Raw genomic sequence first — 27,308 nt, 5'->3', positions numbered from 1 at the left:
AGATCACATGGAAGAGTCTGATCTCCCAATGGTATCAATGGGGAAACTGAGGCCCATAATGATTAAAAAAGATAGCTAAATATTCCTCCTAGAACTAGAGCTAAGCTTAAGTTGATGACTGCAATAATGAAAAATGAAAAACAGAGAAACAAATAATGTACTTCAAGGGAAGTAGGATTGGGCTTTCCTGGATAAAGGTAGAGTTTCACTTTCCTGAAATGGAGACAAAGAAACTCTAGAGTTCTAGTGGCTGGTTTGAAGAGCAAGAAGAGCATAGCTGGTAGAAATGAGAAAGGAAAGAAAGAGAGGAACGGTGACCAAATAGAAGGTAGAAACAAAATGAGGGAAAAGAAGATTAGAAAGATGTCCAGATGTCTTCTTCCCCTGGACACTTGATCTTCATCCTTCCAACTGGAAATCAGAACTGGAATCCTTCCAACTGGAGATCCTGGTCCTGACTAGTATACCAATGGCTACTGAGGGAAGCTCAGAATGTGACAAAAAGGAAAACTAAATGAAGTAAATAATACCGTCATCTCCCCTGATTCACAGTTTTGCTCCCATGGTTTCAGTTACCCACGGTCGACCACAGTCCAAAAGTATGAAGTGGCAAATTCTATAAAGGTACAGTTTATTAATTTTTAATTGTGCATAATTCTGAATAGTGTGATGAAATCTCACAACATCCCATCCTGCCCAGGACATGAATCATTCCTTTGTATATTATATCTATGCAGTATACACTTACCCACTTATTAGTCACTTGTAGCCATCTCAGTTTTCAGATTGACTGTCAGAGTGTGACAATGTTTGTGACCCTGATTTTACTTTGTAGTAGCCACAAAGAGCAAGAGTAGTGATGCTTGCAATTTGGATATGCCAATGAGATGCCAAAAAGTGAAAGGTCAAAGTTCTGGATTTAATAAAGAAAAAAAAAATCATATGCTGAGGTTGCTAAGAGTCACAGTAAGAACATGTTTTCTGTATGTGAAAAAAAGAAAGAAGGAAAAAGAAATTCATGCTAGCTTGCCTGTTCCACCTCAAAGTGCAAAAGTTCTGGCCACAGTTTGTGATAAGTATTTAATTAAGATGGAAAAGGAATTGAACCTGTAGACAAAAGACATGGACAGAAAAATGTCCCACTGACAGCAGTCAGGCTCAGGACTGTCTGCTGTTTCAGGCATACACTGGAAGTCTTGGAATATACCCCCCACAAATAAGGAGGAACTACTATATTGCTAAGTGAAAACACTTGTCATTTAAGAGTAAGCAAAATTACCAATAAACAGGTCCCATGCTTTAGGAATAATTGCTCTGCTCTAAATTTACATAAGTACTAATGTGACAAATAGGCTGGTTACATTCTAGTCTTCCCCTAAAGGGAAGCTCTGTACAGACTAAGAACCTTCCCCTTAATGAACATCTTTCTACTCATAGTTACCATAGACCAATTCCTATCTCCCACCTCACCTGCCTCCCCACAGCTCCTGGGGCCCTGCCCATACTTACTCCAGTGAGGGTTGGAGTTGCAGGGCAAAGTTTAACAACCTTTACACAAAACCAACTGTAGTTCCTTGGCAGCATAACATAAAGATTAGAGCATCCTGCTGGAATATAAAATTTCACTTCAAAATAATCTTTGTTTTTTTGATTGTATATTTTGTTTAATATTTGCATTGTTTCTATAGTGCAATTATGGCAATCTTTAAATTTATTTTTCATTATAAATACTTGCCAAGTTTTGTTTCAGAAACAGTTTTCCTTCTCTCTTGCACATGCACCCAGACACACTAAAAATTCATTCATAACACAGTAAGGGCGAAAATTACTCATGTAAATATCTTCCATTAATTTCACATAATTTTTTAAGAATCAGAAAATTACAGAAATTCCACAGAAGAACAAAGATGCTCGTTAACTGCAATGGGGTTGATTTTTGGTTGCATTGAATGCTGGGAGCTTAACCCTGGCTTCCACTCCTTAAACGTACCTCTCAACCTAATAAATGCATTTCAGGATAAAAAGAGAACACAGAAAACCCAGGAGGAAAAACTTTTAAAGTAGGGAGCTCAGAATCATGGACAACTTTCTTATGCGATAAGCAGGCATTATGTCATCCTGTTCTTTCTCCATACATGAATCAAGATGAAGTAGAGTAATCCTGAAATGTAACCAAGTAAATCTGTTAGGATACATTGGCATGTGTGTTCATATTGCTGGTATACACAGTGAAAATTTGTCATATTTATCATTTCATTATATCCAGGGCCAAAATCAAAATAATCTTCTAACTGATCTGATGGAAAATGAAGGAGGAGGACAGGAGAAAGGGAGGAGGTGACTGAAAAAGGAATGCTAAGGATTTTATGTAAATGTCTCAAGAACGTATTTCAATTTGAAAAGACTCCAAACAGTGATCTCTTATAGACAAAAGTCTCTGAGTTCTCACACAGGTTCAACATGCTGGATGGAGAAGTGTGATTTCTGTTCAGGGCCCATCTATGCTGACCACCGCATGATGTTCCTCCGCAATGACTGCATGGCCTCAGATTCTGTAAATCCAAATGTCATAAGAACTTTAAAAAGAAGCACAATCCTCGCAAGGTCAGGTGGACTAAAGCATTCCAGAAAGCAGCTGGCAAGGAACTTACAGTGGATAATTCATTTGAATTTGAAAAATGTAGAAATGAACCTGTCAAATACCAGTGAGCACTAGGGAATAAAACAATTGATGCAATGAAGAGAGTTGAAGAGATCAACTACCAAGCTAAATATATAATGAACAGATTGAAGAAGAATAAAGAACTACAGAAAGTTCAGGATATTAAAGAAGTCAAGCAAAACATCATCTTATCCAAGCCCCTCTTGTAGGCAAAGGAAAGCAGCTGGAAGAAAAAATGGTACAGCAGTTAATAACAGGATGTGGACATGGAGGATGTTTCTTAAAAATCTCAATCTCTATAACCATTACTATATGTACATTTGAAAATCTCCTTTAGAGACTTAGAATTTAATTCTAAATTATCAATTTTTTTGTGTGGTCACTGAAGTGAAAAGTGCTTACAAATATTTTTCTCCTATGTTGCTATCTGCAAAGCCTCAGATTTTGGATGTGGGATTGCACCTCATTGTAACGTCTTCATTGATAGACGTGCTTATGTAAATCATGAAAATTCTGTTTATAAATGCACAAGTGGATTGTGGACAGAATGGTCATGCCGTTTGGATAATGGCACTAGGCAGCATTTATGTAATAACTAATTACAATAATTCACGGCCAGTGATATATAAAATAAAGTTTTCTTTGCTGTTAATAAAAATAAGAAAGAAATAACTCTCTGAGATGTATACGGGATCAGTTGCTGTTTGGCTGTGATGTTTTGGTGACATTTTTGGAAAGTATTTTTTATATGAGATAAAATATAAATATGTGAATGCATGTACACATGCCACATGTACACACACACACACACACATCTACACACCTTTTTCAGTAATCATCAGAGTCATTACTTAAATTATTAATAGGATTTTAATCTTGAATGACTACTGCTATACTGAGCCTCAGTACTTGCTAAATGTCTAATTCACCCCCTTCTTTTCCAGTACCTGGTCTTTTTTCTGGGAGATGGTGGGATTTTTCTCAACAAGACTACTAAGCAAGCCAGAAATAGAGATAAAAATGAAGCAAGTCTGCAAAGGTTAAATGGCCAGCCCTCCACCTGAGCCACACAGTCCATGCCCTGCCTGTGAATATGGGATGCATGTGATGCAGCGAACCTCCCTGCTGGGGTCACCATGATGCCTAATCTAAGATCAGAAGGGGAGTCGGTGCCAAAATCTGAGGGATCTAAGAGAGGCAGGAAATGTACACCTGTTTCTGTCCATCTTCTGTCTGAGGCTAACAGGGTAGTTAGTGTTAGCCTCTAAATGGAGGCAGTTGACTATAGAGATGGGGGTCAATGGGGAAGCAGGTCAGTCACCAACACAAGACAGATTTCAGTCACTGAAGATAGATTAAGAAAAATGCTACATAAGAAAGCACACCAGAAACAGAAATGAGGAATCATCTATTATTATTTTGAATAATAAATTTCTATTTAACTCTTCACTATGAATTCTTTTCATTTCTATTTAAATCAATTTCTTGTCATCAAAAAATATAATTATCTTCTGGGTTACTCTATCATGATAACTAGCACAGCAACTTGCACATTATGAATGCCACAAATATTGAATGGATTTAATTTGAGGACATTCGTTACAAAAAGATGCTGAGCCATGTTGAAGAGTACTATGGTTTAAATATATTTCCCAAAACAGCATATGCTGAAACCTTAATTCCCAGTACAACAGCATTGGGAGGTAGGGCTGTCATGGAGACTCTACTCTCATGAATGCATTGATACCAGTTATAAAAGAGTTTGAAGAGTCTTTCTCTCCCTCTCTCTCTCTCTCAGTGGTACTGGAAATTGAATCCAGGGCACTTTACCATTATGACACTGAGCTATACCCCAGTCTTTTTTATTTTTTATTTTATTTTATTTATTTATTTTTTATATTTTCTTTAGTTGTCAATAAATCTTTTGTTCAATTTTATTTATTTATATGTGGTGTTGAGTATCAAACCCAGGGCCTCACACATGCCAGGTAAGTGCTCTATCACTGAGCCACAATTACAGCCCCTTGTTTTTTATTTTAAAACAGAGTCTGGTCTCAAACTTGTGTTCCTCTTCAGTCTCCTGATCCGCCTGCCTCAGGCTTTTAAATCACTGGGATTACAGGTCGACTTGCATCTGCTCTTTTTTAAAAATATATATATATATATATAATTTTTTAGTTGTCTGTTGATGGACCTTTATTTTATTTATTTATTCGTGGTGCTGAGAATCGAACCCAGTGCCTCACACATACTAGGCAAGAGCTCCACCATTAAGCTATAACCCCAACCCCACATCTGATCTTGAGTTCAATCTGTCTTACAAGTGCTTTCTTTCCTTTCCACTTTCTTATCATGGGTTCCTTCAGCAAAAAGGCCCTAACCAGATGCAGGCTCCTAAAAGCTTAAACTTCCCAACTTAAAGAATTATAAAAAATAAGTTTATTTTCTTTATTCTGATACAACAACATAAAATGAAGACAAAGAGATAAGGAATCAATGACGGGACAAATGCTGATAGTTCATCATTTCATCTGGAATCCTGGGAGAATATAGGAATTTATTCAGAATTTACGAGATTCCTAGAAGAGAATATCCTATGCGCTAGGATTTCAAAAAATTAAGATAAGAATAAATTAGAGACTGAAGTGTAGCTCAGCGATAGAGCACTTGCCTGGAATGCATGAGGTCCTGAATTTAATCTCCAGCACTGAAAGGGAAAAAATGAAATTAGGTGTGGCTAAAATTATATTCTGACTAATGTAGTAATGGAACAAAATGATCTGACAAAAAATGTGAGCTCTGGTTGAGTTCAGGCTTTTTGTTTTGTTTTGTTTCTATTTTTGGTTTAGGTAAATCTGTATATGGAAGAGGAGATAAGAGTGGATAAATACAACAGGTGGTACACAGACTGCTTGGGCAAAATTCTGGAGAATATAAGAGGCCTTCTTTCTCATATCCACTGCCTCTCTCCCCTTATTTTTTTATTTGTTTGTTTTAGGCAGTTTTTAGTTTCCAGACCAAGAAAAAGAAACAGTATATCCATCACTTGAGGCAATGACAGAAAATAGATATGCCTCTTAATTTTGCTTTAATCTTTTATATCTAGAAAAGGGACCTTCAACCTAAAACTAACAGACAAAAAGAGCTAACAGGGAAATGATATTCAAGTCAGGTATGGAGATACCTAAATGACTCCTTTTATATGAGCCTGAGTGTTCTGACCTAACCAAATTAGTTAGTGTCCTAGGACACTGAGGCATTTACCTATGTGCCTACCAATCAGGCAGGAATTTTTGAGAAATTAGAAAGAATGGTAGAGAATGGGGACAGAAAAAAATGGTCTGATTTTTTAAAAAGAAAAATAAGCTAAATCCTGGAAACAATAGAGTAGTAAACTTGATATTAACCCACAGTGGAATTCTAAAATGGTTTATCTATGAAAATGTAGACAAGAAAATTACAAGCATCAACAACCCACATGTTCAGTACATGCAAGGCAGGCCCATTTCAAAATAGCTAGAAGAAAAGATTTTGAATGTTTTTATTTACCAAGAAATAAATATTGGAGGCAATGGGTATGCTAATTACCCTTATTGGATCATTACACATTGTGTAAATATATTGAAATATCACCCTGTACCCATAAGTTTGTGCAGTTATTATGTGTCACTTAAAAAATGTTTTTTAAAAGCAATGGAAAAAGGAAAACAGGGAAAAAGAAAAAGTAGTCCAAGTCGCTTTTAAGAGCACTATATGACAAATGGATTAAAGAAATTCAAACGTAGCATATATTGATTTCTACCACTGAAAAAGTCCTTTATTATGTATAGTGGAGAAAGGGGGAAGAGGTAGACTACACTATTGTTCAGCTCTACCAATGAGTAACTTACATATAACTAAACTCAGAAGTATTAGCTGAATGCTGCAAGATTCTGGATTCAGACCTACCCTAATCCATACATTTGTGAACAGCATTGAGACTTAAGAAGTAAAGTCATTGATTCTGCAGGTGACACTAGGCTAGAAAGGAGAGCAAATACACTAGATGCAGAATCATCAGACTACCTCACAGCAACGATGTGAGGAAATTAAGGTAAAAATATTTAAATCCTACACTGTATGAATCCTTAAATAAAAATATAGGTCAGAATCTCTGGAAACAAGCCAAGAAATGATAAAACAATATACTGTGAAGATAGGCTCACTGAACTGGTCGAACAGGAAGAGATTTGCCTTGACACAGATCAAAGGAAAAGACCCGGAAATAATACTTCTTCTGGTAAATCCCACCAAGAGCTTCAGGTGATGTCTTCAGAAACCCATTTAAAGATAGTTTGTCATTTTCTTAAAGGCTTGATGAGTTAGTGTTATTAATCTTAGGGTACTTATCTGTCAAAATGAGAAGATATACTCAAGGGGTATATGTATGTGTGAAAGACTGGAAACCATGGGAGAAAGTGGGAAGTTTAGTGTAAAAACAGGAATAGCTCCAGGGAGGAGAGGATATGACAGCTGTCCACAAATCTGAAGAACTGTTGTTGGGATGAGAAAGCAGACAAATTCACAAAATCCGGGTGACTTTAGAAGAGAGGAGTAAGCTCCTTGCCAGAGGTCACAGTAACTAAGGCTTGGACTCAATTAAGGCATTTCTTATGACCCTTGCTGTGCAAAACCAGCTACTATGTGAGCTGATAAGCTCTTGGCCAGGATTTGGGTTAGAAGAAATGGTACATGCAAAAACAATGTATAAAGTCTTAACAGGTGAATTAAGACACTCTGTTTTCTCTGCTGTGTACTTCATTATGTGGTTTATTCCCTTATATACAATGTCCATGATCTAATGAAGAAGGCAATAAATCAGGGTGGTCAAAAGTTCAACCATAGCCACCCACATTTGAATCCTAGCTCTGCCTCTCACTTACCAAGTGACCAGAGTGAGCTTGAACAAGCTACCAACTGCTATGGACTGTACTACCACATTTTCCCCATTTGCAAAATGAGAATATAAGCACCTACCCCGGGAGTCTGCTGTAAAGATTAAACAAGTTAATGCATAGGAAGTCTCATAACAGTGTCTGGCACATAGGAAATACGCAATAAAGTTTGCAGTTTATTATGATTCCTCTATGACCATTTTAGTACTCTAAAGAGTCCTGGTTACCAATTCTGGGCAAAGTGTGATGTTCACCTGAGACTTTAGCACTTTAGAATTATTGCAAACATATAGAGAATGGTGCTACATGCAGCAAAGAGAATAGCTGAAGAAACTTCTCGTTCACAGACCTACGTGATTTCTAAAACCAGCTACCACTGGCAGATATTTCTGTCCCCGAGTCGCCCTGCTGTCCCATCATAGTTTTAGCAAAGGCCTGAGATATGGATCTCAGAACCTAAGAAGCAGTCTTTAATGAGGACACTGCTGGCTTCTCAGGTTCCTCTCCTAGGTCCACAATCCGGATGGCATTTTCTTTCTTGGAAAGCCAGAAGGCAGCATAGACTGGCTCTGAAAATTTGCAGTCAAATTTGTGAACCAGAGTCATGGAATCATATTCTACACCATAGAAGGAAAGAGTCCCTCCTGGGAAGTTGACATAGATGCCAAGCCTCCGGAAAGGGCCAGCTTTGACTGGGGTCTCTGTGTCACTGTGCCAGGCTGTGAACTCTTTCCCATTCCAATAGAGGCTCCAGGAGAAGTTGTTTCCAGAAATGCAACTGTTGCGTTCCTCCCCTTTCCGGTCAATTCCTTTGTAGGTCAGGCCAATGTAAGTGCCTGCCCCGGAGATCTCTACCTCGAAATAGTACCTGTGCAGGTACAGACTTTGTTGGGACAGCACCTGCCGCCAGTGGAGGAATCTGCTGGGGAGGTCCGGATAGGGATGTTCCCAGGGTGTGGTGTTGGTGACTTTGCGGTTGTCCTCCTGCAGCCGGAGATACCTATGTGCTGTGTCTGGGTCAAATGTGATATCATGAGCATCTGAGGAAACACAGAAGGCAGGGAGGGTGGTTTAGGAAATGACAGCTGATTCAGACAGAATGCTTTAAACCCAGATAGCCTCCAAAGCATGTCTGAGAAAACACTCGTCCCCCTGTTCTCCCTTTACCCAGACTGCTATTCCCTTAGGAAAAGAGGAGGATAAAGCCAGAAAACAGAAAGAACACAAGTCACTCCACTTCATTCTTTTCTGAAGTTCAAATTGCTCAGCATTTACTGTATCATTTGGTGAAGTGAATCAAGAAACTAAATTTACTCATTCATTCAATAAATCTGTGTAGAAAGTCAGGCACTATTCTACCAATGTTAGCAAAGGTTTGGGGATATAGGTATAGCTACATTCTGTCCATTCACTCATTTTTTAAACTATTTGACTAATATTTAGCATGGTGAACTGTCAAATATTTCTCCAAATATATTCTTTAATCGCAAGAAATAATAGCACCTTTATGTACACAGTTGCTTAAATCAGATCCAAGTCATTCTTGACATGTCTTTTGTCCCCATTCTTAAGCCCCATCCCTCCACACACAGACAACAGAAAATCCTGCAGATTCTTCACACTTCTCTCCAGCCCTCTGCTTCAACTCCCATCTACGCCACCACCAATCTCACCTACACCAGTGCAACACACTCCTTATTAGCAGTCCATAATTCAAAAGATACTATTATGAATATTATTCATAGTAATATTCAAAAGAGAAAGTTAATATGTATAACATCTTTCATGCAAAATAACATGAATTATAATAGGATATGTTTAATTTTTAATTTAATGTTAAGAATAAAGGATTTTTGAGCCAGGCATAGTGTCACATCTCTGTAAAACCAGTGTCTGAGGAAGCTGAGGCAGGAGGATTGTACGTTTGAGGTCAGCCTAAGAAACTTAGTGAGATCCTGGCTCAAAATTTAAAAAACAAAAATTTAAAAAGAAAGGGCTAAGGGTTGGGGTTGTGACTCAGTGGTAGAGCACTTGCCTAGCATGTGTGAGGCACTGGGTTTGAGCCTCAGCACGACATAAAAATAAATGAATAAAATAAAGGTCTATAAACATCTAAAACATTTTTTAAAATTTTTTAAAAGGTTATGTAGTTCATTTTTTTTAACAAAAAGAAAGGGTTACAAGTAGTAGACTGTCCCTCAGTTCAATCCTTAGTACCACAAAAATGAATAAATAAATAAAAAGAATAGAGGGCATTTGGGTTCTTTCATTAACATATGTCTGCCTGTAAAATGTAACTGTGCTTCTGTCAGGAAGCCGGAAAGAACAAAGGAAACCATGTGGAAAACAAAATGTCCTGGGAAAAAAATAGAGAGCTGTGGCAAGAACAGGAGAAAGTCATCATCATAAGTAAAAAACAGAAAAAAAGGCTGTTCAAGAGTTTATCCACCAGTGGTCACCCTCAAAAAACAAGCAGAACCAGGGTTCAATGGCATGTTCCAAAAAGAAGTTATAAAAATGAGCATCAGTCACACAGTGTAATCTTTCCTCTGCTTGCAGATGAGAACTGATGAACTGGTTGACGATCATCAAGTGTTTTTTTTTTTTCAATTTAATTTTTTTAATTGAAAAAAATAGTACATATTTATGGTGTACAACATGATGTTTCAAAATACATATGTATTGTGGGATGGTTAAACCAAGCTAATTAACATGTATCCTACCTCACATATGCCATATACATTTTTTGTGTGTGTGGTGAGAACAGTTAAAGTCTATTCTGTTAGCAATTTTTGATTATATAATGCATTGTGATTAATTACAGTCACCATGTTGTACAACAAACTCTTGAACTTATTTTAACATGAAGTATCAATTAGAAGTATGGTGTTTTTAACAATGCTAACAGAACAGGTCAATATCTTAGATTGATAGAACAATGCAATGTGCAATTCTGTTCAAGCCAGACTTAAAAATGAACCATTTGTTAACTGGCCAAAACTCTTCCAAGTGCCAAGGTCATTAAAGACAGAGAAAGACAGAGGGACTGTCATTGACTGGAGAAAACTAAGGAGATGGAAACATTTATATTTATGGATTGGAATTCGAACCAGAAAAAAAGAACATTGGTGGTATGATGGATGAAACCTAAATAAATTCTATAGTTAAGAGTACCACAGCAATGTTAATTTATTGGTTTTGATCAATGTACTACAGTTACATAAGTGTTAGCATTTAGAAAAGCTGAGGAAGGAGCTGGGGAGATAGCTCAGTTGGTAGAGTGCTTGCCTTGCAAGTACAAGGCCCTGGGTTCGATCCCCAGCCCAAAAAAAAAAAAAGAAAAGCTAAGGGAAAGTATACAGGAATTCTTTGCCCAATGTTTGCTATTTTTTCTGTCTTAAATGATTTCAGAATAACAATTATTTAATTGAATTTTAAAAGGCATTTCATTTGGGGGTTGTCAAGAGGTTACAAGCACCTGAATCCTATATGAAAGATGGTCGTTCTCACCTCAGCAAAGAGTTACACTGACACCAGCAACTGGGAAAAGAGAAGCTGTTTACAACTTACATTTAAGGAACTCTTCCCTGGTTTTAGGCTCAGGTTTTGAGGTCCGATACTTGCGCTGAACAATGGCAGACACTTGAGTTTTGATGTCATACTCCTCTAGAAAATCAGAAAGTTGTGAATGCACACCTGCTTGGGTAGTCAACAGATCTTGAGAAATGTGTACCCTTCCCTGAGCTTCTTGAGGCTAGAGAGGGCTATTGAGACCACACCACTCTCATGGATGAGACACAATTAGCAGAAAAAGATCCCACCCTGACTTGAATTTTCACCTAAAAGCACAAGCAGCAGCAATATGAGAAGCTAGTCATAGACATGCCAGCCCATTGCACAATGTGACTAACTTACCTTCTCTAGGTCTTAATGATAAAATAAAGCATACATGATAAAAATAAAATCAAGATAGGGTTCCATTAGTCGCATGACCTAGCTAAAGCACGGCTTTGAAAATGAGACATTCCCCAATTCACCCTTCCTTCCTTGGTTCTCTATTTCCCCATAGACCATTCCTAGAGACACACCAATGGCCCATGGCCCAGAAAAATCCTCACCTTCTTTGGAGAATTCCTGGAGCTTTTCCTTGTAGTTCTCCAGCAACTGGATTAAGTGTAGGGTGGAGTCTGTGATGACCCTGCGGATACCTGAAAGTTTATCCTTCAGTGCTATGTAAACACTAGGGAAAGCAGAGTCTTCAGCGTTCTTAAACTTGCAGTACTCCTACAAAAAGGAAACAGAAGAATTTGCTTATTAAATTGGACTGCTCTCCTCATTGTGTTACTTTCTGCATCTTTAAAATGGGCTGATAACATACTTCACAGAGAAAATGTGTAAAGTGTCCATCTCGGTCTAACAAACATAAAAATCACTCTTCTGTGCTGCTAGACTCTTTAAAAAGTGGGTTTTTAAAAAATCAAGTGAGAACATAAGCTTTTAAAATCAGGAAGGACTCAATGTCCATGAATAGCTCTAATACACAGCCCAGACTGGGAACCATAAGAATGAGAACATTCTAGCCATGGTAGGGATGAAGGAGCTAGTTGCAGTACTCTCAAGATTCACAAACCATCCCTCAGGAACATGCCTTCTCCTTGTCAATTCAGTCCAATGTGTAATTTTCCATAATTATTTTACTGTGATTTCCAGTTTGAATTGTTTTCATATAGATGATCACATTAAGTCACTTAATTTCCACAACAATGTGGGAAACAGGAAAGACTGATTTCAGATGTAACACAGTATCAAAACTCAGATGCAAATGAACACTAAAGAGAAGAATGGACACAGCAGAACCATGAACAGGGCTATACCAAAGAGAGCCAAGGAATAGAAGAAAAAGTACAAATCAGAAAGTTGATAGGAAGGCACATAAACACTTTAATATTGTATACAGATTTGGTTACCATACACAATAAAAGTAGAATTTTATCTCAGTGGGGAGAAAGAATAAATTATTCAATAAATGCTGTCATTTCCCTTGGCAGTGTGGGCAACAATAACTTATCTTTCACCAAAATTAATAACTGTTATCTCATGCTCAAATATATCTTACACATTTTAAATTACTTTCCCAATTTATTTACAATAAACAGTTTGTTGCACCTAGAAGGAACTTTTATTTTTCAAAAATACAAGCAGGAAAAATTATTTGTCTTTTGGAAGAAGAATGTGAATTATTTACTCCAATCTTCTGGTTGGATAAGCAAGAAATTTGAGACCCAGAGAGGTTAAATGTCTTACTAAAAGCTATATAGCTATTTAGGACAGATTCAGGATGATCAAATTTACCCCCAACCTAGTGTTCCTTCCCTGCAAAATGACATGTTCTTTAGATCTGGTTCTAAAGGCATATCTCATGTATAATGATACATTATAGTGGAAAGTTCCATTCTCTCTACTGAGCAGTCCTCAATTACCCAACAGACCAGGACCTGTCTGAAAAACTGCAGGTGTCCAGTTTCATCCCCGCCAGGTAAGCTTCCAAACAACTGCCAGAGTGCTTTATAAAACATACTCATCTGCTCTCATCACTCCCCCTTCCAAAGTTCTTCACAGTCAGATGCCCACTTGGCCCCCCAACCTCATCTCCCATCACTATAAGCCCAGAACCCTGTGTTCCATCTTTGTGAAAATGCCTTGGTTCCCCAAGACAGCCATGCTTTCTCAATCCTCTGTGCCTTGCACATGCTGTTCCCTCTACCTGGAACATACCACACATTGAGCATGACTCAGATCCAGGACCTTCCCTGATATGAGCAATCCTTCCTACCCTGACCATACTGCTGTACTCTGCTGAATCAAAACCTATGTCTCTGGTTCCACAGCTCCCTGTACACCCCCTTTATCAAAATACAGCCACATTCACAGATGTGTTTCAGGTTTGGTGGAGCAAGGATGCTCCATGGTGCAGTTGCATAGATACCTCCACCTCTTCCTCTACCCACCCCCAATTCTGTACCTCCAAGAAGAAGACAGTGTTGCTGATGGCCGCCAATCTCTCCAGCTCCTGCTTGCTTTTCTCCATCTCTGCACTCCTGTACTCTAGGTGGGTCTTGATGCCATTAGCCTGATTCAGAGCAGCTTGCTCCTTCTCCTCCAGGAAAAGCATCACATCTGCCTGGGCCTTTCTCACAGCAGCAAGGAGTTCCCCAAACTGCTCTTCAGCTACCACCTTCACCTCTGACACTGACGCCTGGTGGGGATAGAGTGGAAGGCACCCAAAAATTTGTTAGTGAGGCAGGATTTACTCTCAATGTAAGTACTTCTTTGCTGATTGTTAACTTACTCTCCTTATGCATTTGATGAGATTGCTATGTGACTTGTGGAATTTCTTTCAGTTTTGACAATCTGGGTCTGTTAATCAAGTTTCTGAAATCGATTCTTCTACCAGAGAAATGTCTGTATTCGGTATACTTGATAGATATATTTCAAGAGGTAAACAAATAACTTGACTTTTTTGCACAAATCAGTAGTATGAATCAGCTCTCTTAGCATTTTATTACACCTGGTTAAAATGATCACTGAATCAGTCTGAGCCAAAAGTACATCTAAGACTATGGTGTCTCTGCAAGGCACACAGTCCCAGGAAATGTTCAGGGTATGTGTAAATGACCGTGGTACCCAAGGAATTACAGAAGGAGCATTATCAATACAGAATCGAATGCTGTAATCAAACCATAAAACAAAATCAATATTAAGGGTTTGCATGTTGACACACATGCTTGTGGAACTCTTTTATGAACAACCCTCATGGACATCCCTTATGAATACCTTCAATTAATATCACATCTACAACATCAATCTGAGTTCTAAATGTTGTCTTCTCTTTGATAGTTCTTAATTATGTAGACAGTTCCCTCTGCATCTCATTGTACATGCCGTACAATGTTCTTAAACTCATATGACTTGGATACTCCCTTGACCCAATCCTACAACCCAAAGTCCATTTTCAACCTATCTCAGTCTCTCCCATTGTCCCCATCATCCTCTCCCATCTGAGATATCTCTGAGCATCCCAGGTGCTGTTTTCTGTTCCTGATTCCAAGGTTAACCAGGCCTCTAAAGGGAACCAAAACAATAGATGCCCTTAGGATGGGTGCTGCAGGGGCACCTGTCTAACATGAGAGGCAGGGAGAATAAGACCCAGACCCAAAAGGGAAACCCAGGAAGGGAAGAACTCAGAAAAGAAGTGGTCCCAGGACATATGAGAGTCTGGAGGTGTGAAGGAAGATAAGAAAAAGAAATGATGACACCAGGTAGAAGAATTTCTATCTGGTTGGGGACCCTGGCTCAGACCAGAACTCAAGAATGCAAAAGCAAGAGAATGTATGTTCTCTGATCAGCCTTTGATCCAGTGGCCAGAAGAGGAATAAGCAGGGAAAAGGAAGCAATTGGAATCATTCCTGGAAGAGGAATGTTCCTACATTCCTATCCCAACATTCTCATTTTTATGCCAACTTTTCTATCAATTGTTGGCTTATTAGCTTAGGGCAGCTGGACAGAGTTAGAAGTAAGTACATTGTGGTAACAGGAAGAAAGAGGCTAGATGGCAGATTTTCTCTAAATTCCTCAAGCCTAAACAAAGAAAAGCCTTCAGACAGATGGCAGTGTTGAGAAGCAAAGGTTAGCACCAGAGGTAGTTTGGGAAACTTGGAGGAAATCTATTGTTCAGGCTCCCTTTGGAGCTCTGGGATGTTCAGGCTGAGCCTTGCTCTTGGGAGAAGGAACTGCAGCAGGCTGTCCAGAAGCTCCAGCCAGCAGCCATCTCATTAGCATATTAAACAGATGCCCTCTCTGGACTAGAAACGGGGCAGGACTTAGTCCTTTGGTCACTGTGAGCACTAGGTGAGGGGCACCACCTCTATCCATAATGGACTAAATACACAGGCTGCTGTTGAGCAGGTGACCAAAAGAAGAAGATGCCAAAACCTCCTCAGCAATTCTTGAAGCAACAGTTTACAGATGTTGCCTCCTTGTCATTATAAATACTGTGAATTCTGAGACCATTAATCATAACTGGATTTAAATCTAAATGTTAAAATATGTCTTAATAGTATAAACATGAAAGCAAAGATGGAGAAATCTACCTTACAAAACAGATTGGATTTACTCATTACCTTGTGGGGAAGGGGGAGGATAGTTGTTGGTGTTTTATCCAAGCTCCACATTAAGTTACTTGTTGCAGCTCCCTGGCTTACTCCCCTTTCAACCCTATCAGGCTCCAGGTGCCCAGATTCCATAAACTATAGAGGCTGACAGGCTGCCCTGCCTACTCCTGATCACTACCGAAAAACAGGAGCAGGACAAGATATGCATACTAACAAAAGGGTGTCATGGGAAAGAATCCAAATCCATTCATGGGAAAGAATCCAAATCCATTCCCTCTGCAATTCCAACAGGTAGGTTCCTCATAGAAACACCATACCATGAGCTAAGAGGCATAAATCTGAAGACAAAGATCATGATTCACATCCCTTCCCCACCCCCAATGAGGAAAGATAGTGCAAAGGAGACCTTGAATTATATTGGTGATTGACCCCTGCTGTAGCCTCTCTTTCCTAAACCTTCTCATTGAGAAATACTTCTTTTTTTGCTTGTAAATGGAATGTTGGAAGGATATTATTTACAACTCAAAAGATGACAAATCAATAATGTAGACAGGAGGGGCTACAAACATGTTGAAGTAGTTTAATGATTTATATTTGAGGATGGTGCACATGCCTATCAGTGTATGAGTCACTCTTAGTTTGAGAAAGCAACATTCCCAGGTTCTGCTGTTCCATCATTCTAAGGGACCCCAGTCAAGACTTATCATATCCCTTGTGCATGATGATCATTGTAATAACTACCTCGACCTGGTTACCACTTCATTATGAGAACTGAATAGGAATCAAAGCTGAAGAGACAGAAAAAAAGTTAAAATGTTCCATGTGATTCTTTAAGTCATTTGAATCCTGAAAATCAACAATCTCTGAAGGTTTATAAAGATTTAAAGGGATAATTATTTTTCTTCCTTTAATAAGATATTGTGGGCAAGAAAGATTTCATTCTTTCAGCAACTAATTAGTTATAAACACAAGAGGTGGAAATTAAGTTGAAATAGATATATGTATTTGATTGGGGGTGGATGGATAGATGAGTGGACAGGTGAACAGATGGGTAGACATGTGGATAAGTAGGCAAGTGGGTGGATTGGTGGGTAAATAGATGAATGAAAGGATGGATAAACAGATGGGTAGAGGGATGGATGGATGGACAGAAGGATGGATGGATGAAAGCATTCATTCTCAGCATGAGATGATACTGCTGACTCACTGTCATAGAGTAAGTGTTCAGCATTCTTTTCTAAGTAGTGATTATTGGCTTACCACCAATGAAAGCTATTTGTGGAATTGTTTGGGTCCACTTGTTGAGTCTATTTTGAAAATGGTCATCACTAGAGAGACTAAAGCCAAACAGCCTGATACACCATTGACCTTATTAAGTACCATCCACTTATCTTGCAGTTCTAAAGTCTTTTTTCCAAATGCCAGGACATAAGACTGGTAACACTCATGCAGAATATCCTCCCATGACGGAGGAAGCCAAGATTTTGTATAATTCCTGGAGCTCTGACTAAATACCCCTCTTAAGCACACACATGCACACCACATGCTTTTCTCCTGGTCAAGAAAGCACATGTAAAAATAATGCTGTTATTCCAGAACTAGTCTCAGTTCTACTCTATATTATTAAAAAGCAAATCATTTGCCAGTTTTAAAACTTAAGCAAATTTTGTAACAAATCCCGACATCAAGGTGAGGCTGTCCCATAGTTTAGCCAGCTAAACCTACAATACTTACTTGCTGAAAAACCCCACCAGACCTACAACCCATATCTCACAATCCTATATGGGTCTGACTGATCCTGAAGCAGCAGCCACACATGCTGAAACATAACAGGTGACCCAGGCCATCTTACCAAAACAGATCTGTGATTGGCTTGGAGCCTGGTGATGGCATTTTCATTCAACTTGAGTTTCTGCTCCAAGTCTAACTGGAGGCACCGAAGTTCAGCCTGAGAAACAGAAAGGAGAGAGTTAAGGAGGAAGGGGCCCAGTTGCACTCAAACGTCCCCAGGGGCAATGACACTTTTCGTTCCTGAGGTCCCTGCCTTTCTTCTGTGAAAGGGAGAGTCTGACCTCTGACGCTGATCTCAGAAGCCAGCCTAGAGGTGTGAAGGGTGGGCAGTGCACCAGTGCTGTTCTGGGACATGAGTCAGCATCAATCAGCTAAGGTGCACCTGGTACACACAGTACTAGATCACCTCTTATCATCCTTACTATACCCATATTAGGTAAAAATTATTATTATCTCCATTTTTTTGTAGATGATAAAATTGAGCCATTTACCCCAGGTTAGAAGCTCAGCCGTGGAGCTGAGTCTAGACCTTCTGACCCCAGAACAGTCTACCAAGGAGAATGGACCGCAAACCTGTATTACCAGCAGCTCAGGAGGCTGATGCAGGAGGATTGCAAGTTCGAAGTCAGCTGAGGCAACTTAGCCAGGCCCTAAGCAAATCAGTGAAGCCCTGTCTCAAAACAGAAGATAAAAAAGGGCTGGGGATGTGGCTCAATGGTTAAGCACCCCAGGTTCAATCCCTGGTACCAAAAAAAAAAAAAAAAAAAAGGAAAGAAAAGAAAAAGAATAAAAGAATGAACCCAGAATCCAGGCCATGTATCTTAGGCAAGTATTCTATCACTGAGCCACATGCCCAATCTTGCAAGGGTTTTAAGAGCTATATATGTGTCAAGAAATGTGGTCAGAGATCAAGCATGTATTTCTTATTATTTCAGAACTTAATGCCTCTAAATTTTCATTTCTTCATCTATGAATGGAGATAAATAAGGTTTTTACTTCCTAAGATTGTGAGATAATGAATTGAATGAGATAATGTATGTTAATAAGAACTTGGATTGCTTCTCAGCCTTTTGGCTAAGATCAAGTATAATGAAAACTTGGTACAGTACCAGGCATGTTGAAAATGCACCATAAATGTCAGTGGTTGTCCTTGAGATAGTCATTCTCCTCCTCATTATCATCCATTTTACTACCATGACTGCTTTCCCTTCATACTCTGTGTTTGCTCCTGGAGGCAGATAGAGTCAGCCCTCACCCCAATATTCCCACCACACCCTTACCACAGCCCCACTGCCAGTCCAGTCAAAGCAAGTGCAAAACCTTGGGTTTGCCTGCCTTGACCTTGCCTCCTGGGACTCTCAAATACCTTCTGCCAAAAAGTCTGCCTGGCAGAAAACCTAAGCCTTTGCCAACATCAAAGGCCCTGTCACTTTCTTGCTTCCACAAGGGCATGAGATAGCAAAAAGTAGTAGTAATAATGATAAATAAGCAGCTTTCAGTACTTTTAATAGCTTCTGCCTGCATTTAAAGCTGTGAGTTGTGCCCTGACAGGCCTCAAAGCACATAAATTAAGTGCCTGGACATTCTCCCGAGGAAGCCTCGGGAGTTCCAGGCACCCCAGTGGGGAACACAGCTGCAGGCAGGGCAGTCACTTCACGAGTACACTCCGCAGAAGGCTGGTAACCTTTGATCAGGCTCTAGAGGGCCCCATAACCTCTCACCCCTGAGACATAATGCCTGGGAGTGGGGAATGGGGAAAAGAGTGAGAGGTCTGGCCTATTCAGGACAATTCTGAAATCTTATACAGTGACCCATTCTAGAAGAAAGGGAGAAACCACCAACTGTTTGTTTGAAGAAGTTGAAAGACACAGCAGAACACACCCTAACAACCAGCTCATACAACATGGCACCTTAACAGCAGCAACGTGAGTTAAAACAGTTGTCTCCAGCCAAGTCCTAAGGAGACACCCAGGGCATCCAATGAGGGGCTTCTCTTCTCTGCCTGCAGACTACTATAAAAGGAGAAAAGGGCTACAAAGTACTGAACCGGGATCTCTCTGAGTGAGTCACTCCAAGGGAAGGCACTCCCAATTACCACAAAAGGTGGGGCCAGTTTGGGAGACTTGTATCTCCAGTTATTCCTGTTCCTAGAAAATGATGGATCATCTCAGACTCTGGTTTCAGGGTTTCCCAAGATCAGCCATGCACACATGGCCAGGGTGGGTGGGCCCTGCCCAAGTGCAGAACAGTGATACCTATGAGCATAGACAACCTTTTAGTAAAAGAACAGAGAGACCTGCCTGCTTCATCGAGGTATTGAAAAATATGCAAAAGGCACAATATTTAGAGTAGGCAGACCTGTCAGAGGCTGACTGTATAATCTTATCAAATCATTTAGGTTCTCCTCTGGTACAAGATCACATAAATATGTTGACAGAATATTTCCTTCTTCTGTCTACAGAGCAAAGGGGGCATTCAGAACTTGGTGGTTAGGGGTAGATTAGAAATGCAAAGAGGAAGTTTGGAAAGAGAAGAAAATTCCAGATGGAGTTCTCTTGTATTTCCAAGCATGTGAGGTTAACCCTCTAGAGACTTTGCCTTTGATGTTACTAGAATTTTACCTAGACATTGATTCCATTACTCAGTTAATTGGTCAGGACCTACTGCATGCCATTTCAGTCAACTTAAACACTCACTACCTGCCCTTGGAAGACTTATAGCCTGGTAGACTATTTATGAAAAACCAAGTTACATTAGGCATGGTGGAACACACGTGTAATCCCAGTGATTTGGAAGGCTGAGGCAGAAGGATGACAAATTTGAGACCAGCCTAGGCAACTTAGCAAGACCCTGTCTCAAAATAAAAAATAAAAAGGGCTAGGCATGTAGCTCAAAGGTAGAGCTCCCTGGATTTAATCCCCATTCTCAAAAAAACTGTGGGAAGGAAGAAAGAACAAATTACATAGTACTGAGTCCAAGGCATTCCCTACAATTTTAGAAGAAGAAATTCTAGTCCTGCGTGTCTGCATATCATCCACCTATTGGCTACCAGCAAACAGACCGTGAACAATGCTAACTACACCCAGAGAAACACAAAGACTTTTGACTCTGATACTTGGCTCTTACTCTACATGGAGACTGTGTCCATGGTCAGCATCTAGTCCTCACTTTTTCAGAACCAAGACTGAGGTTGAAGGTAGTAGCCTGGTATAAGTGGGGTCTCCAAAGATCTAAGGTCAGGCCCAACTCATATCTTCCCTCCTCCAGGATCCCCACCCTGACATTTCCAGCAATGGCTCTCTCCTTTGAACATGCAGTAGCTCCCTCGGTGGAGTCATGGTATGTGCCTTGGCTTCCTGATTAGAGTTCAAGCTCTGGTAAGGTAGACAGGGAAGAGCCTAGCATTTAGCCACAGACTGCACTCCATAATGTGTGATAAGCATGAAGAACAGGAAAGAACCAGAATAGACAGGAAAGGTGGGAACAGTAGTCCAAATTTTACCTGACTCCCCATACACACGGGGTCTCATTTCCATAGTGGCAAGTCTGAGATATAGAGGTGAGAGGAGTTAACAGGAGCCAGTCAAGACCAGCTGCTCTTAAGAGGAAAGGGGTCTGAGGGCAAAGGTCCCCACTAGGAATAGTTGGGCTCTTGAAACCCAGCAGGATAGAAAACATAATCAAAAAACATCTGCCTCTCAAAGCCCACAGTTTTCGTCCAAAGGCCCATGAGAGCTTCAGAAAAAGCTAACTTGGTTAGCTGAGAAATGTTACTCTGTGGACCCCAAGCAGGATCTCAGTGCTTTGTGTCCCCCCAGCTGACCCTGCCATTTACAATTTCCTATACAGAATGCCTGCCTGAGTAATTATTAGCTCACTACAAAGTGACCTTCAGAGAGTAATTGCAGTAGGCTTGTGCTAGATGAAAGGAGTCCCAGGTTTTGAGAGTCTTAATTTTAAATGATAATTCTTTCAAAATTATCACAGTGGAGCTAGCAGCTCAGGCTTCATAAGCCATCAAGGTCCCATGTCTTCTGTTCTTTTGGGCTCCTTGCAAGAAACCTCTTGGTCCTAAGATTTTGTGGAATCACTAGAATGTAGCCAGACTTACAGAGTAAATTTGCTCTCTGAGCTGAAAGCAAGGACCCAGGATGGAAAGGACATGTGCTCTCTGAAGCAGACCAGAAAGCAGAGAGATCTGTAGTACAGGGCTGTACTGAAGCCATGATTGCTTTTTAGTTCCAAAAATACCTAAGAGCCCCTCACCTGATTGACTTTATTTTACTTCACCCAGCTCTTTCCTAGGATATCTGCATTTGGAGTTCTGCCCAACTCTCCTGCTCAAATTTCTATCACACTAAGTCTCTGGGGCATACTAGATGTCCTACATTTAAAATTTATATTGTGTCAGTGTTGGTACAGGCATAGAACATTTCTGAAGGAAACAAAGTGCAGTTAGTGTTGGCCTCTGATGAGAGGAGGCAGATGCAGGGATTGGGGATGGGATGGAGACCCCTCTTCCTACCAAAATTGATTTGGTAACATTGTTGTTTAACAACTCCATGTATCATTTTCCAGTTAAAAAGTAATAAAATTCCAGTCAGGTATGGTAGCGTTTGCCTGAAATTCCAACAGCTTGGGAGGCTGAGGCAGGAGGATCTTGGGTTCAAACCCAGCCTTAGCAACTTAGTGAGGCCCTAAGCAACCCAGCAAGACTCTGTCTCTAATAAAATACAAAAAAGGGTTGGGGATGTGGCTCTACTGAGCACCCCTGGGTTCAATCCCTGGTACCAAAAATAAAATAAAATTAAATTAAATTAAATTAAATAAATAAATAAAATAAAATAAATCCTACATTATAACCAAAGGGAATAACAATACACTTTGTCTCAGCATCTCTACTATATGTATGGTCAGTTTTTGGAGCAAAATATATCAAAAGGTAAAATTATAATACTGTGATTTTGGAGTCCTTCCAGTAGGATGGTTTTCCAGAAACTTCCATGCCTTACTCCATTACTTAATCAACTGAATGAACTTAAACAAATGTGGTGGAGATAATGAGTTTTTACCTCACAATTATTTGAGAGTTGGATGAGAAGAGCCACAAAAATACATTTTGAACAATATAATACTCAATGAAGGCTATTTTTCTCAATTATGTGGAGATTTTTCCTTTGATGTGTATATTTGTTGATCTCTCTCTTATTCTGAGAGATCCCTGGCCACAGGAAACACTGGAAACAATTAAATGACTTCCCAGGCCGGAAGCAGTGACTCACTGGCATGTGGAATACAGGGCTTTCCAAAACAACTCCCACCAGCACTGGATAAAATCTGTGTCTAGGGATAGGCATAGAGGAGGTGCCCTGATGTGCAAACCCTCTTTCCCAGAAATACCTTTCCTTTACTGCCCATGAGCATTTGCCAAGAAATTGCTGTGAACTGGCCAGTCATGCAAATGGGAAGTTGAATATAAGAAATGTGGGACAAAAGTCAACTGTACTTCCCTCCTAGAAAAAAAAAAAAAAAAAGTAAGAGAAAGTGTTCATGGAAAGTCAAAATTGGAGGGAAAAAAGCACATAAACTTGCTAAATCAATTCCCAAGGATTTCTCTAGGTTCTCAGCTTTAAGACAAAGATAAGCTAGATATTGTACAAATGATGCATTATATGATAGAAGTAAAATTACAGGCTCTGAGCATAGTCTTCTTTAGTCCCTCCTGATACTCTATCTGGTGAGGAACTTTCATTTTCCATAAGGTAAGCCATTCTTAACATTAAACCCGGACCTGAGTTTCAAATTCTGTTATCTTAGCATTTTTCAAGTTCTTAGATTTCACACTGATTATCTCTACTGGGGCAATTTTTATTGGTCTTTTGTTTGAGGTAAAGGGAAAAAGAAAAATTAGGGGAAAGATTCATACTTTCTTCTTGAATTTCTGCCAAGACCTGTATTTTATTGACAGTATACATGCCCTGTAATTTCCTCCAGAAAGAAACATCTCCCCTAAGTCCCACAACTTCTGCATCCTACACCCAAACACACATTACTAAAAGCTACATGAAAAATAACAGGAAATTCAGAGAAACAGAAACAGACACAGAGATAGCACAACAACAGGGGGACAGGGATGGGACAAGTGACCTACTTTATTTTTCAAATCCAAAGGCAACATTTATGCTGCACAAACAGACAGATGCTAACTTCCTTTTTCTGTACACACAGAGCACAAAAGTGACATCAGCAGAGCAAGGGACTGTGGTGTGGCTGGTCTTTCCCCAGAGAGCACCATCTCCCACTGCTCTGTCCTAGATGAACCAACGCCAAGCACTCACCTCCTTGTCTCTGCGGGCAACATCCAGGGAAACAGTAGTGTGGTTCTTGTGTTCATCCTGGCCACATTCCTGGCAAATGCACTGCTGGTCACTGCAGCAGAAGGCAACCAGAGGGCTGTAGTGGGCAGAGCAGATGGGTAGGTCTCGATCCTTCAGGGGCTTAGTCAACTGGTGGCTGTGCAGTTTACTGTTCTCCTGGTGAGGACGTAGGTGCTCCTCGCAGTAATTCACCATGCAGGTGAGACACGACTTCACTGCCCTCACCTTACTGGTCCCGAGGCAGAAGTCACACAGGATCTCCTCCTCCCCATCCTCTCCAGGAGTCCCTGGCTCTGCAGAGGAGCTTCCCTTTCCCTCTGTTTCCTCCACAGGTCTCCCAGGGGAGCCCAAGTCCTCTTCTTCTGAGGGGCTAACAGACCCAGAATCTGAGCTGAGAGGGGCCAGAGAGCGAGCAGTGACTCCAGGCAATTGTCCTGAGGTCATTAGATCCAACTCAGTCATCTTGGAGGCTCTGCTGCCCAAGCCGGCTTTCCTCTGCCCCTTGGCCCAGGATCTGTGCAGTCTGTCAGACCAGAGAACCACGCCTAGATGATTACGGCTGCCCCAAGATTTTAACTGTTTACTGCCTCCTGGAGGAAGCTCAGTTACTCATAACTGCACTTCAGGCTTGGATGGTAGCCAGCAGCCGTGACAAGGCGGCTAGATTACTCAGGCTCAGGAAGTCTCCTCACTAACTCAGGCTCCTCCTCAAGTCCAATCCTGAAACTTCTATTCTTAGGTGAATCATTCATCCCCTATAGGCCCTGCAGAAGACCACGTGTGTCTGTGGCTGCTCTGGAAACAGCGGAGATTCCTGAGCTCTGTTGTAAGCCTGTATGACTTTGAGTGTTCTCACATCTCAGAACTGGATATGAGGCAGCTAGCAAAACTGACTTAGACTGGGGTGTAGCTCAGTGGTAGAGCACTTGCTTAGCAGGCAGAACACTGTGGGATTTCCCACCACTGCAACTACAAACCATCTGGCTTCACTTGCTTCTAGGTACTTGCTTTTAGTTGACTTTAAAAATCACTAATTTTGGAGGTCACAAAGCCGAGCAATATATTATTAGGCTCTCATAATCCAATTATTTCACCTCTAAACTTTCTTGCATTATCTCACATATGAGCTTTTGGGGAAAATGCAATATTAAAACCCTAACAGACCCTAACCTTTCCACATAACCTTCTTGTGCTTAATCTTCTTGTGAAGAGATGTACTTCACTTGCATATTCAGTAAACGTCAGGTGGGTCAAGGAAGAATTTGTCTCCTTCCAGAAACAGTTCTAGTCAGATAGCCTTCCCAGGTCATACACCCAGCCCTGTGGTTATCAGAGAGGATAAGAAATAGCCCTACTGCCCCCATGATAAAATGTTCCTAGATAGGGCATATTTATTTGCTCAGGGTGCCCTAATAAAGTACTACTGACCAGTTGGTTTGAACAACAGAAATTGATTTCCTCACAGTTCTGGAGACTGAGATTAAGACAATAAAATCAGTTGGTTTCTTCTGGGTCCTCTCTCCATGGCTCATATGTAACTTTTCCTATGTCTTCATATCATCTCCCCTCTGTATGTGTCTTAGCTGCCTCTTATTATAGAGACATCAATGAGATTGGAGTGGGCCCACCCTAATAACCTCAATTTACCTTAATTACCCACTTAAAGACCCTATCTCCACACACAGTCACATTTTGAGATATTGGGGGTTGAACCTCAACATGATTTTAGGGAGCAGGAAAAACAATTCAACCCATAACTTGGCCAGAAGATGAGATGGGAAGCTCCTTAAAAGAATGGAGCACCTCAATATGCCCAATGGATGGGGATTTTCTTCCAGATGAGTAGAAAGGAGTCCAAGATTATTCCAAGGTACCCCAACTTCTATATCCTAAAGAGGTTCTAAGCTTTTCCCCATGCTTTGTTTATATCCACATTTGAACTTGGATGGATTTGGGAAGTTAATGGAATGAAGACAGTGGAATATAGAGGAAGGGGTTGAGTTCAGCTAGCCTCAGAGTTTAGAGGTTAGAATGGTTCTGATGTTATACTCTCTATGACTCTGCACCCTTGGGTGAATTCTGCAGGACTTGGATTAAACTATATAAACCCAGAGACATTTCTTGTCACTTAGAAGAACAGAAATCCAAGAAGTTCAGAGACTACTCAGAGATGAAGGACATGAAAGACTATAAAAATTTATCCCAGATGCAGCCTTATTTATTTTCAATTATGCATAGAATACTCATACCATGATTGCTTAGAAGTAGTGTTTGCACAAAAAGACCAGGCTGGACACAAACTTCATGGATCATCTCAGCTTTTTATTCAGGAACAGGATTATACCTCCAATGGACCCACTTTCCTGGTGGAAAATGAGCCACTGGCCTAAGGAGGAGTTTGGGCTTATACAGGTTATACTAAGAGGTGATATAGTGAGTGTTGCAGTTTGGGCATTCAGGAATTTGGGTTTTGGAGTTGGGGGTCAGTGGTCAGCATCTCGAGAGGATTTATCTTGGAAGAGATTAGTGTTTCCTAGAGACTATCATTCCAGGTTTGATGAAACACTTTCACCCCACCAGTGACCAGCATCTGAAAAGGATTTATCTTGAAAGAGATGAAAGCTATCAATTTATGGTTTTCTTTTTCACTCCCTTTTCTCAGGCCCCACTATCTTGGGGTTTTTCATTTTCTATATCTAAAGAGTAGCAATCATATTAAGTTTCCTAAGTGTCAGTCTTGATTACTCACCCACTTCTACTGCTAAAGATCCCCCAGTAGAGGTTTCCTTGTGTTTACTTTCATGATTTTTGTACCTCTAATTATGAAGGAAAAGAGCTGGTTCAACCCGTTCAGACAATTCTTAGATTTCTCCAATATAACTGATAGGCTGGCTTTCCTTTACAACCTTTATCAGAATTACCTGGTACTGGCAGCTAAACCGGTCTACCTACATGCCACAGAATCTCTAATATTTCTGGAAAGAGAAAAGGGAAGGTGGTTGTCCTGCCTGGCCCACTACACAGCTTCAAAGGTGGATTAGAAGGTATTGAACTTGCCTGGGTTTCCATTGATTTCTCTTTTTTTTTCATTGTATCTCATTGTTTCCCTCCCTCTCCCATTATCACCCTTTCTTCTTTCATGAATTGTTTCCATGACTGCCCCTTTTCTATAGCTAATCCTTTAGGGCAGGCAGCTCATGGACAATATTCAACCCTTCATCCGTTTTCCATCAGAGTCCTGAGATAGCAGACATTCCAGTGGTGCAGAAATAGGAAATCTGAATTTGGTTCCCAGCTTGGCCTGGACAAATTATTTGTCCTCTCTTAACCTCAGTTTCCTCATCCATAAAATGAGCCCTCTTACAAAATCTGT

At 40.3% G+C, this 27,308-nt stretch overlaps 1 protein-coding gene and 1 pseudogene across 1 annotated transcript; one reads left to right on the top strand and one right to left on the bottom strand.

Moving 5' to 3' along the window:
* The first annotated feature begins 2,331 nt into the window (after positions 1 to 2,331).
* Positions 2,332 to 2,946, top strand: LOC124980346 (probable ribosome biogenesis protein RLP24; annotated as a pseudogene).
* A 5,060-nt stretch (positions 2,947 to 8,006) lies between these two features.
* On the bottom strand, positions 8,007 to 24,510 carry Trim16 (tripartite motif containing 16). Its single transcript, XM_047547321.1, has 6 exons — positions 23,897 to 24,510; positions 17,620 to 17,715; positions 13,619 to 13,852; positions 11,715 to 11,880; positions 11,167 to 11,262; positions 8,007 to 8,636 (listed from the first exon to the last, which is right to left on the bottom strand). The coding sequence occupies exons 1-6, from the start codon at positions 24,395 to 24,397 to the stop codon at positions 8,053 to 8,055; spliced, it is 1,677 nt and encodes a 558-aa protein (XP_047403277.1). The 5' UTR covers positions 24,398 to 24,510; the 3' UTR covers positions 8,007 to 8,052.
* Positions 24,511 to 27,308: the final 2,798 nt, after the last annotated feature.

This window comes from Sciurus carolinensis, chromosome 3, assembly GCF_902686445.1.
Source record: "Sciurus carolinensis chromosome 3, mSciCar1.2, whole genome shotgun sequence".
NCBI lineage: Eukaryota > Metazoa > Chordata > Mammalia > Rodentia > Sciuridae > Sciurus > Sciurus carolinensis.
Note: the sequence above shows the minus strand (reverse complement) of the source record. Positions and strands in the feature narration are given on the sequence as shown.

What these genes read in the sequence shown, in the direction of transcription:
- Trim16 (XM_047547321.1), bottom strand. Translation starts at nt 24,397, where the DNA reads ATGACTGAGTTGGATCTAATGACCTCAGGACAATTGCCTGGAGTCACT. An exon ending in ACACTGTCTTCTTCTTGGAG is followed by an intron (nt 11,881 to 13,618) that starts GTACAGAATTGG and finishes TCCTTTTTGTAG; the next exon opens with GAGTACTGCAAGTTTAAGAA. An exon ending in CAGGGAAGAGTTCCTTAAAT is followed by an intron (nt 8,637 to 11,166) that starts GTAAGTTGTAAA and finishes GTGTTTCCTCAG; the next exon opens with ATGCTCATGATATCACATTT.